The sequence below is a fragment of the Typopeltis vanoorti genome, chromosome 20, assembly GCF_054136105.1.
Source record: "Typopeltis vanoorti isolate ZY-2024b chromosome 20, IOZ_Tvanoo_1.0, whole genome shotgun sequence".
NCBI classification, from domain to species: domain Eukaryota; kingdom Metazoa; phylum Arthropoda; class Arachnida; order Uropygi; family Thelyphonidae; genus Typopeltis; species Typopeltis vanoorti.
The window spans coordinates 17661692-17674926 of NC_143568.1; the positions used below are offsets into that span (position 1 = coordinate 17661692).

General features: G+C 37.8%; 1 protein-coding gene across 2 annotated transcripts in view; it reads right to left on the bottom strand.

Moving 5' to 3' along the window:
• LOC150095258 (uncharacterized) overlaps positions 1 to 13235 on the bottom strand; it is a 512519-nt gene that overhangs the window by 287655 nt on the left and 211629 nt on the right. For both annotated transcript variants that reach the window (XM_090410467.1, XM_090410466.1), the window contains exon 12: positions 11815 to 11910. In XM_090410467.1, the coding sequence (XP_090266593.1) occupies positions 11815 to 11910 (96 nt within the window). The remainder of the gene's footprint in view (positions 1 to 11814; positions 11911 to 13235) is intronic.

A 13235-nucleotide genomic window follows, 5' to 3' on the forward strand; every position in this document is an offset into this window, starting at 1 on the left:
GATGTGAGATAGAGGTGAATAGAATCAAATACTTGGTGGGATGTTGTTATAGACCTGGTAATGTGGATGGTGGTGATAGTGAAATGTATAGTCAAATAAGCCAAGCAAATAAGAAAAGGGTGATCATTATGGGTGATTTTAATTATGGCAATATAGACTGGAATGAAGAGATAGCAACTGGAAGTAAAGAAAATGAGTTTCTTGAGTTTTTGAGGGATAACTACCTCAGACAGTATGTAACAGAGGGCACACGAGGATTAAGGGTCTTGGATTTGGTCATCTCATCGGAGGATGTAATTATCAATGAGGTATCAAATCATCCACCAATTGGTGAAAGTGACCATGAGGTGATTACTTGCAAGGACCCCTGTGAAAAAAGGGTATATGTGGAACTACAAGGGGGGTGATTATGAAGAGCTCAGGAGACAGCTTGCAGGTGTAGCATGGAATGAGGAGTTAGCTGGAAAAGAGATCAATGCAGCTTGGGGGAATTTCAAAAAATATTTAGTGGATGCAATGTCTAAATGTATACCACGGGTGAGAAGGTTAAATAAGTTAGGTGTGAGATGGATGAATAAAGAGATTAAGCATGCAATACAGAGAAAAAGGGCATTGTGGAGGCAGCATAAGAGAAGTGGAAGTAACCAATTTCATGAGTTCTACAAAGACCAGGCAAGGAGAGTGACTTGGTTGGTGAGAGTAGCTAAAGAGAGGTATGAACAGCAGTTAGCTAATGAAGCTAAAAAGAATCCTAGGGAGTTCTTTCGATATGTAGCCAGCAAAAGAAAGACTGATTATGGAAGGATGACATTGATTGGAGGAAATGGTATAAAGACAGCTGTTGCAGAATGTGTGGTGGAGATACTTAATGAGCAGTTCATAAAGATCTTTCAATCTTGTGAATGTGACTTCATGGAGAGATTAAGAGCAGTTAATGATGGGGAGGAGAGACTGACTGTAAGTGAGCAAGAGGTGTATGGGGAGTCGAGTAAACTAGATGTAAATAAGGCTGTGGGACTTGATAATATATCACCGCGTATTCTGAAGGAATGTGCCAGAGAGTTGACACCTGCCTTGACATATTTTTTTAATACGAGTCTTGCACTTGGTCAAGTCCCTAAAGAGTGGAAGGAGGGCAAGATTGTGCCACTTCACAAAGGAGGTGATCGAACTCAAGCATCAAACTATAGGCCTATCTGTGTGTCAGGTGTTGTGGTTAAGTTGTTGGAGAAGCTTGTGAGAACTAGGATCCAGAGTTGGGTTGACAACAATGGTATAATCTTTGATGGACAGCATGGATTTGCTAAAGGGAGGTCGTGTTTTAGTAATCTACTTACTTATTACAATAAAGTGACTGCTTCCTTGGACAGAGGAGAAGGATACACAGTAATATACTTGGATTTCGCAAAAGCTTTTGATAGAGTACCTCATGATAAGTTGACAGTCAAACTAGAGCAGATGGGGTTGGATATTAGATTAGTGCATTGGATTGGAGACTGGCTATCTGATAGGTATCAACAAGTTGTGTATGGAGGTGCAATATCCAGGAAAAGGAAAGTCACTAGTGGAGTGCCTCAGGGATCTGTTTTAGGGCCATTACTATTTAACTTGTATATTAATGATATTGGCGAAGATTTGGATGGAGATATTCAGTTGTTTGCAGATGATGCAAAGTTGGGACGAACCATAAAGAGTAGTGAAGATGTTGTGGCCTTGCAAGAAGACTTGAATAAATTGAGTGATTGGGCAAGCAAATGGGGATGTGAGTTCAATGTTGCAAAATGTAAGGTTTTAATATTTGGAAAACAAAGATGGGATGCAGAATTTATGCTTGGTGAGAATATATTGTTGGAAGTAGAGGAAATAAGAGATCTGGGAGTGATAGTGGATAAGGATCTAAAATTTAGGGGACACATCGCCAAAATTGTGAAGACAACACAAAGACTTCTGGGAATGATGAGGAGGACACTGACGTGTAGAAGTAGGGAGATTCTTGTTCCATTGTATAAGGCTTTGATTAGGCCACACATGGACTATTGTGCCCAGATTTGGTCACCTGGTTTTCAGAAGGATGAAGAGATTTTGGAAAGGGTCCAAAGGCGACTGACTAAGGTAGTTTCTGACCTCTGGAATGTCGAGTATGAGGAAAGATTGAAAAGATGTAATTTGCAGAGTCTAGTGGAGAGAAGGAAGAGGGGAGATATGATAGAGACCTAAAAGTTGGTAAGGGGTTGTTATAGGATCAATGGTGGAGAAGTTCTACAGCGAATAATGGGAGATTAGGGGAGAACCAGAGGTCATCCCTGGAAACTGTATAAAGAGGGTGTGAGTAAGGGAGTGAGAGGCAGGTTTTTTTCATGCAGAGTCGTGAATGATTGGAATGCCTTGCCTGAGAGTGTGGTGTCTGCAAGGAGTTTGAATGTGTTTAAGACCCGATATGATGAGATGTGTGTGAGATAAAAGGACCTCCTAGATGAGTCTTTGACTCCATGAGGTCTTGTTTAATAATAATAATAATAATATTATTATTGGAACTTATATCTTCTAAGGCACTTTTTACCATATCAATCCATCTAAATCTTTTTTGTGTTCCTCTGGGTCTTTTTCCTGCCAACCTGGCAGAGAACACTTGTTTTGCTAATCTGTCCTCGCCCATTCTGCTTAAGTGACCATACCAACTGAAATTAGCTGTGCTAATGCACTCTTGGATGCCAACAATTTCAATTTCTTTCCTAATATTCTTGTTTTTAATATGATATTGCCATTGATACCATCTGTTCATGCCGCTAATCTTTCTCAGGACTCTCATATCTGTGATCTTTAGTCTTTGGTCAAGTGTTTTACTTCGAACCCAGCTCTCAGATCCATAAATTAAAATTGGTTTAAACACTGTCTTTTATACAGCTAATTTAGTGTATTGGGTAATTTCTCTGTTATTCCATATAAATTTATTCAGCTAACTTCTTACCATACCAGCTTTGTTGATTCTGTTGTCTATTTCCATATTTAATTTATCATCTTCACTAAAAATTGAGCCTAACTGAAATGTTTCACTTGTTCTATAAGTTCTCCATTCCTAATGCAGTTCATATTTTCAATGCTTCTGCCTATTTTCATTCTCCTGTTATTGCTGAGGTTCATATCAAATCTATTACAACAGTTATTCAATTTAGTCAGAGAGACTTGCAGACTTGAACCAGATTTATTTAGAAATATAACATCACCCACATCAAGTAAAGACCTGAGATTAACATCTCCAATTTTGATATCATGTTTAATACCACTTTCATTCGTAACGTGATCTACATAAATAATGAATAACAGATGGGATAACGTACATCCATGTCTGAACATCAGATTTAACATTAAACCATCTTCCTGTACTTCCTTCAATTCTAACTGCTGACATACAACTCTGATAAAGTATTGCTTGATATAAAGCCCAACTGACACCATATATCTGTAGTGTTTTGAATTGCTTCTCTCTTGGAGCTTTTCATAAGCCTTTTCGAGATCTACAAAACTTAAATACAGATCTTTGTTATTATTATTAAATTTATTATTATTACCTCAATATCTCATGGAGTCAAAGACTCATCTGGGAGGTCCTTTTATCACACATACATCTCATCATACCGTGTCTTAAACATACTAAAACTCCTTGCAGACACCACACCCTCAGACAAGGCATTCAAATCATTCACAACTCTGCATGAAAAAAACCTGTCTCTCACTCCCCTACTCACACCCTCTTTATACAGTTTCCAGGGATGACCTCTGGTTTTCTCCTGATCTCCCACTATTCTCTGTAGAACTTCTCCACCACTGATCTTATATCAACCCCTTACCAACTTGTAGGTCTCTATCATATCTCCCCTCTTCCTCCTCTCCACCAGACTCTGCAAATTACATCTTCTCAATCTTTCCTCATACTCAACATTCCAGAGGTCAGAAACTACCTTAGTCAGTCACCTTTGGACTCTTTCCAACATCTCTTCATCCTTCTGAAAACCCGGTGACCAAATCTGGGCACAATAGTCCACGTGTGGCCTAATCAAAGCTTTATACAATGGAACAAGAATCTCCCTACTTCTACACGTCAGTGTCTTCTGCATCATTCCCAAAAGCCTTTGTGTTGTCTTCACAATTTTGGCGATGTATCCCCTGAATTTTAAATCCTTATCCACTATCACCCCCAGATCTCTTATTTCCTCTACCTCCAACAATATATTCTCCCCAAACATAAATTCTGCATCCCATCTTTGTTTTCCAAATTTTAAAACCTTACATTTTGCAACATTGAACTCACATCCCCATTTCTGTGCCCAATCACTCAATTTATTCAAGTCTTCTTGCAAGGCCACAACATACTCACTACTCTTTATGGTTCGTCCCAACTTTGCATCATCTGCAAACAACTGAATATCTCCATCCAAATCTTCGCCAATATCATTAATATACAAGTTAAATAGTAATGGCCCTAAAACAGACCCCTGAGGCACTCCACTAGTGACTTTTATTTTCCTGGATATCGCACCCCATACACAACTTGTTGATACCTATCAGATAGCCGGTCTCCAATCCAATGTACTAATCTAATATCCAACCCCATCTGCTCTAGTTTGACTGTCAACTTATCATGAGGTACTCTATCAAAAGCTTTTGCGAAATCCAAGTATATTACTGTGTATCCTTCTCCTCTGTCCAAGGAAGCAGTCACTTTATTGTAATAAGTAAGTAGATTACTAAAACATGACCTCCCTTTAGCAAATCCATGCTGTCCATCAAAAATAATACCACTGTTATCAACCCAACTCTGGATCCTAGTTATCACAAGCTTCTCCAACAACTTAACCACAACACCCGACACACACAGATAGGCCTATAGTTTGATGCTTGAGTTCGATCACCTCCTTTATGAAGTGGCACAATCTTGCCCTCATTCCACTCTTTAGGAACTTGACCACGTGCAAGACTCGTATTAAAAAAATATGTCAAGGCAGATGTCAACTCTCTGGCCCATTCCTTCAGAATACACGGTAATATATTATCAAGTCTCACAGCCTTATTTACATCTAGTTTACTCAACTCCCCAAACACCTCTTGCTCACTTACAGTCAGTCTTCCCTCCCCTCCCCATCATCTACTGCTCTCAATCTCTCCATGAAGTCACATTCACAAGATTGAAAGATCTTTATGAACTGCTCATTAAGTATCTCTACCACACATTCTGCAACAGCTGTCTTTATACCATTTCCTCCAATCAATGTCATCCTTCCATAATCATTCTTTCTTTTGCTGGCTACTGTTGTGTCGGAAAAAGTGATGAGTCATCCCTTTTTCCCACCCAACATTACGTTACCTCAGAGGGAAGGGATAAGGACATGCTTATGCCTCCTGATTGGAAATGTACCGAATAATGTCCCAGGAAAATGTAAATAACCAGATGTGTAAATTCTAAACACTGTAAAGATAGCCCATATGTTTATTGAGATAGTAATTGTGAATGAATTAAAGTAGAAAGTCATGTAGTATTAACAAATAAATATGTACAAACTAAGTACAAGTTTAAAGCATGTAAAGACAGTTCGTAGCCACGGCGTCCAATCGGCTGCCGCCATATGCGTGACGACACCGCCGAGTGAGGGAGCTGTTCCGGAGTATAAAAGTTTCGGCGGGAGTTCGAATCGCTCTCTTATCTCGTCTCTTATATCCGATTTCGGGTGTCTCGTCTCCGAGGTTCGTCGGCACCAAGTTTCAGCACCAAGGAGAGCTATGTAGAGCTTGCCGCCACGTGTAGCAAGGATCTCCCCTTGGTACGCATGATACATAGGTCAAAGCTAACTACAATGTGTTCAAACACATAAGGAGAAAGAGCCGCTGATGAAATCCACGTCAGCGTACAGATCTGTGTATGAGTGCTTTTGGTTCGTGTAGAACAAAGCCCGCCATCAGGGGAGGTACAGTGAACAGATCAGAATACCTAATCAAAGAAAGAACGGTAAGTGAAGATTTTCTTATATTAATGTGGGATTAAAGTATCCGTGGAGTAAAGAAACAGAAGTTAAGAACACACGCTATTTACGTGTTGTGCCACAAGAACAGTCTGCAATTCGGACACTTGTGTTTACTGTTAAGAAGAAAACATATTAAGCTCCGGCCGAGCTCCGAACTGTTTAAGTGATTTAAGAAAAGTAATGTCATACATTCAGAAAGTAGTTAAGTGTTAACAGATATTTTGGGGAGAGAATTAAGTAGAAATAAGTACTATTGTCCTAGAGAATTACATGTCAGATTTATTGAATTGTCCAATGTTTATATGTAATGTTTCATGTATGATATTATCAGGTAACTTAATTGTGAGAGTCTGAGGATAGATATATGTACAAAAGTGAGGAATTTATGCCCAGTAAGAGATCATAGTGCAGAAGTTTAAAAGTGTTTAATTAAGAAAGGGGAACCCAGACTTTTTTAAGGTCAAGAATTTAAATAACATGTATACTTGTCTTTGTGTAATAATAAATGTGTTTTTCTTTATATAATCAATTGAGTTTGTCATATCTTCTGCAGATTTGAATTACCGTTTGGAAAATTTTGTACCAAGAATTTAAAGGGGAAACCAATAATGATGTGAGAATAGGGACTACGACTGCATATATCTTGATCCCTACAACTTTCTTTAAGTATTTTAGATAGTGCATCAGAATTTAGTTGCCGGCTGGCGCAGTCTATAATCTATACAAATTTGTCGGCAACCGAAATCTGAGATTAAGAGATACGAAAACTTAATGATAAAGCTAAAGAAAGTAAAGGCAATTAAAGATAAAACATAAGAAAGAAAAACGGGGATATAACACTACATATCGAACGAACTCCCTAGGATTCTTTTTGGCTTCATTAGCTAACTGCTGTTCATACCTCTCTTTAGCTACTCTCACCAACCAAGTCACCATCCTTGCCTGGTCTTTTTAGACCTCATGAAATTGGTTATTTCCACTTCTCTTATGCTGCCTCCATAATGCCCATTTTTCCTCTGTATCGCATGCTTAATCTCTTTATTCATCCATCTCACATCTACCTTATTTAACCTTCTCATCCATGGTATACATTTAGACATTGCATCTACTAGATAGTTTTTGAAAATCCCCCAAGCTGCATTGATCTCTTTTCCAGTTAACTCCTCATTCCACACTACACCCGCAAGCTGTCCCCTGAGCTCTTCATAATCACCCCTCCTTGTAGTTCCACATATACCCTTTTCTCACAGGGAACCATGCACTGCTGGCAACCACCCAGGTAATCACCTCATGGTCACTCTCACCAATTGGTGGATGATTTGACACCTCATTTATAATTACATCCTCTGAATAGATGACCAATCCAAGACCCTTAATCATCGTATGCCCTCTGTTACATACTGTCTAAAGTAGTTATCCCTCAAAAACTCAAGAAACTCATTTTCTTTACTTTCAGTTGCTATCTAATCATTCCAGTCTATATTGCCATAATTAAAATAGCCCATAATGATCACCCTTTTCTTATTTGCTTGGCTAATTTGACTATACATTTTATTATCACCACCAACCACATTACCAGGTCTATAACAACATCCCACCAAATATTTGATTCTATTCACCTCTATCTCACACCATACCGCCTCCAAACCACTGGCCCTATTTCCCTCTTGCATCTCTACCTTGTATGGACATAATTCTTTCTCTATCATCAATAGCACTCCCCCTCCCTTTTTACCTCTTCTATCCTCACGAAACATATCATACCGTTCCATCTCTATTACTGTCAGGATGTCGTCTTCATCCAACCATGTCTCACTTATTCTGACAATCTTTGGGTGAACAGACGCAATTAGTACAACCATTTCATCTGCCTTGTTCCTTATACTTCTAGCATTGGTATACAAACAAAACAGCTAGTTCCACTGATACTACTCACTCGATGTGATCTCTCCATGCTAGACTGGGGCCATTTTCCTTTCTGCTTCTTCATTTCAGAACCCTTTTCAATTCCAACTGTTTCCTCTTGATCCCTGGTCATCCCATTCCTTTCCTGCCTACACATGCTCTCACCTCCTCTTGGAGCATCCACCTTTCTCATGCTGTGTACCCATGTCCACCCTGAGCCTCCCCGTTTCCCTGCTCCTCTTGCACACCCATTCTCTCATTTTCTATACTCATACCACTCACTTCCCCATTCATAACCACTTCTTTAATCTCTTCTCTCTTACTCTCCTGCTCTTCCACATCACTCCCCTCTCGATCTGATTCATTCTCTCTGTTAATTTCTCTACCTTCCAGCAGCAGTCTCTCCAAGCGACTCACACCATAACCACTCAAATGCAGTCCATTGCTCCCATACAGCTCACTTCGTCTCTCAAACTCATTCCACACATTAACAAACTGTACTCCCATCTCCTCACATATTTCAGCCAGAATATCATTTATAATCCTTGCTCTTTGCCTCATTTCACCACAATCATGCCTAGGCAACACACTGACTACCCTTCCTGTCACACTGTTCTCTTTTATCTTTCCATTTTGACATGCTCTTTGTTCTCTCTCTCAAATCATTTGTACCATACTCTTTTGCTCGCTCCCACCTCATATCCAATGCCTCAATCACTCTACTCATTTTACCGCCTGGAAAACATACCTTGTTCATTTTATCCTCTAGCACACCTTTAATAATAGAGTCGCCATACAATGCCACTCGTTCATCTTTCGTTAACTCTTTCATGCCATCATGTTATTTTAATAGTTTTGACCTGAATTCTCTTAATTTCATTCCACATCCATTTCATTTCTTGCCTCATCCAATCCAATTCAACTTCCGAATCCCGCAACACAATCTCTCTATCATTAAATCTTTCAAACTCTCTAACTCTCGGCCCCCTCTTCTCACTTTCACTCTATATTCCCATGATTTATCGACAAATTTAACTATTTGTCGTAAAGTGAAAATCTGATCGTGACCTTGTTCTTCACCATCCATCTCAACCGTTTCTCAAGTATATTTGCATAAATCTTACCTGGAACACTCTGTAGAGAAATACCTCTGTAATTCTCACATTCAGTTTTATTTCCCTTTGTATATATATTACTACGAGAGCTCTACTCCAATCACCCTGAATTCATCCCTCTATCCAGGCCTTGTGAACTATGCAGTGCAGCCGCTGTAAGACTTTTATACCTCCACACTTGAGGATTTTTGGTTGAATATCATCTATTCCTGCTGCCTTTCCACATTTCAGGCCTTTGATGGCTTTTTCTACTTCAAGTATGGATATGTATTCCTAACTGCAGGTCTGGTGACTGTTTTTTTACCACTGTGCTATCACTGCTTGTTTCATTTAGCAATTTTTCGAATTACTCCATACTTCAAGGATATCTTTTTCTCTCATTTTTATGTCACCTTTATCATCTCAAAATCCTTTCACAGCACTCTTTCCTCCATTTCTGAGCTTCTTCAACAATCTCTAGAATATCTTGCCACCGTCTTGATATTTATTTTTTATTAATTAATATTTGCACCAAGAGAAGGTGAGGAATAGATATTAGGTCAGAAACTTTGGTCGGTTCTCTGCATTCCCTTAAAGGTATGTGGAGGTCTTGGTTATACAGCTTTGACCCTTAAGCACGCTTTAATTAATGGTGAGTTAGCCAGTCTCATATGGAGGTGCAGGATTTTTTCACCTGAAAACTTGTTTTTCATCCATAAAATAGGCAAACTGGCCAGAAGAAGACATGCAATACACAATCATAGGAGACTGCAAGATAAAGGATTAACCATGTCTATTTTATTGGATTTTTTAAATGCCCACATGGTACAGATTGGATCTATGCACAACAATAAAACAGATCAGATTACTATCATCATTAGTTCAGAATGTGTATTAATTTCCTATTGGGCTCAGTAGCATGACCAGTACTATTCAACCAATGTCATGAGAATGGAGATATTCGTCTGTTTCCAGATGGATATCTTTTTTTTCAGTTCTTCTTGAAACTTTTAAGCTTTTCAGTTCTTCTTGAAGAGCCTTAACATCATGCTGATGTTAAGGCTCTTCAAGAAGATCTGAAAAGCTTAAAAGGTGGGTGAAAGAAATCAGATAAAAATTTACTACAGCAAAGCTTAAGATTTTGAATCCATGTGTTAAAATACCAAAAGCAGCCAGAATCTTAGAAGAAATACAACCTCTGCATGACTTTCAAGCCCCACTTGAAACTTGCTATCTTTATCAATTCCTGGTGTATATATAGAGTTTTCCCTGTTCTTGCAAATTAGACTATTATGGATAGATAGGAAGATTAGCCACCATCCACATGGAAGAACATAAAAAAAATACATCTGCAATCATGACTATGGTCAAATGGGCCTTGCAGATCATGCTTTGGATATGGCTCATAGAATTAATTGGAAAAAAAGACCAACATGCTCCATCCCAGTAAATTTAGAAGGGAAAGACTGTTTTTCAAATCTGTAACTGCTCTCAGAAACGAGCTTAATTTGAATAAATAGAGTTGCATAAATTAGTGTTTCAAAATATAGGAAACACTAATACTTGGAGATTCCAGTTTACATCTCAGACCACCAACACACAGATGTAGCATGACCAGTACTATTCAACCAATGTCATGAATAGGATGAATAGTTAGGACTCAAGTCTTTCATCCATGTGTTTCACTTAGTTTTGTGTTGCCTCTGTGTGTGTGTGTGTGTGTGTGTTACAAGTCTCACATTGCACTCCCTAAAATATGAAATATTATAATTAAATATTATTTTTAATTATAATACGCACAAGATATGCACAAGTAATTTCTCGGAGCTGTTTCACTCCACTAAGCTTGTAACATGAGTATAAGAGTTTGAATTTGAGATCCACAAATGGAAGACCAGATAGTAGACAGAATCATATTTAGAGGAAGAAGTGTATCATAGGGTGATACAGATAGAAATTTGAAGCTCAGGACATATTGCAAAGGACAATCCAGAGGTTAGCTAATATACTGAGATATTGATGCCGACAACCTCTTGCTACTGCATGCACAAATTTGGCAACTAAGTTTTCATGGTGATATAGAAATTCCCATTAGTATACAGAGACGGGTACTTCTGTAATTTCAGTGATGTTGAATATAATTTATGAGGATAGATTTAGAAGCTATCTCTCAAAACTGCACAGGTGTAGTGAATAGGGAAGAAGAAGAAGATTCCAATAAGGAATAATTATGGAAGTCACTTACATAAAAAAAGTATTTATTTCTGTAGAATTTTCGGCTATGTTTCATAGCCATTTTTAATACATTACAGTAAGATGAAATAAACATAAAACAAGCATATAAACATAAAAAACAAGTTCATTTGTATGTTTTTCTCTTCTTGCTGTAGTGTATCAAAAATGTCTATAAAACATAGCTGAAAATTCTATGGAAATAAATAGTTTGTTTATATAAGCGACTTCCATAATTATTTATTATTATAATGTCTTGATTTTTAAATCAGAGAAGAGTATATTCGATTTACCAGTTTCCTGAATGGAAATTGATGGATTGAAATGGGATTGGCATGTGTTGCTAGCAGATATTACAAATGCAAGGTAAATTAATAATTAAGATTTGTATGTGGCATTTAGGATCTAGATTCCATAAAAAGCACTTTGATTATATGGAGGAAAATTGTAATATTTGCTATAACGAAAATATAAACATGAATAATTTATAATATGGTAATTATGGTATTCTTATATGTAAAAATTATAAAAGAAGTCAAATCTATAATATTACTTCATGAACAAACCTTGGAATCAATAGTTGAATGAACAAGTTGTATGTGTGTCCTAAATGGCACCATATTCTTCCTGGTAGTATGTTCAAATATATATTTAACATCACCCTGCAAAAGTAAAGATGAACAGTAAAAAAATAGACATTTGGAAGAAAAATAAAATATTAAGGAATACATTAAATGTAAAACTAGGACTATTTTGTTTTATAAGGAAAGGAATGTAAAAGACATATAGCTGTGACTACCCTATCTCCCCCCCCCCCCTTTTTAACAGAGAATTTTGGAAAGAATGCCTTAAACTAGGTTGACCAGCCAACTTCTTGTATATGGGCCCAACATACAGGGTGTTCGGGATAAATTTGACAGTTTCGTAAGGAAAAAGAAAATCTTCTTTGTATCTATTAAATTTAATGAATTGACAAAAAAACATTACAGGCAGAGTTAATTACAATACTATCAACAAGATTTACTCAAAATAACCACCATTAGCATCGATCACAGCTTCAATTCTGCTTCGGAACCTCGAACAAGCTGATGCTACAGTCTCCCTGGGAAGGGCCGCAAAAACTGTTTTAATTTTATCCATTAACTGGGCTTTTGTATTACTGGAAGTGCGATTGGTGTCTTTTTCAACTGCGCCCCATACAAAATAATCCATGGGGTTAAGGTCTGGGGAGTTTGGAGGCCAAACATTTGGACTGGTGAAGTCGTAGAAATTTTCACACAACCATTTTTGACTTTTCCCAGAGGTGTGGCAAGGGGCCGAATCCTGCTGCCATACATACGGCCTACCATTGGCTACCCTTGTTATCCAGGGCTTGACTACAGTTAGCAACTCCACGAACAAAGCCCGAATTCCAATGCCAGGGTTCTTCAACACCTGTTCCTGCAGATTTGCGAGGAATTCTGCTGTACGAACGCAATCAGATCGTCTGCTAGGGATCTTTCTTCTTGCTACATCCTCGTAGTCACCATTGCAAGTCTCTAGTTCATGCCTGATTGTTTTTACTGTATTCAGGGAGCATTGGGCAGCAGTCGTAATATCCTTATTTTGATGGCGGGCACGAATCATCATGATACAAGTTATTCTCTTCCATGATTCAGGTGGGTTCCAGCTATCCATCCTTTCTGACATCTTGTATATGAATGAAGAAGGGTCCAAACTTTTAAATGAAGAGAAGTGTGTGTTAATACATGTAACTTACGGAAAAATATAATTAATTATAAATATGTCAAATTTATCCCGAACACCCTGTATATAAAAAAAAAATAAATAAATAAAAAACTGTGTTTCACACAAATTGACATTTGACTATGCAATGTAGATAATGTGTTCATTTGAATTTTAAACAAAACACTAAGATAGTGGAACTATTTAACAATCGAAAATTTTAACATCCACCTTGCTACTAGGGAAAATAATAATCTCATTG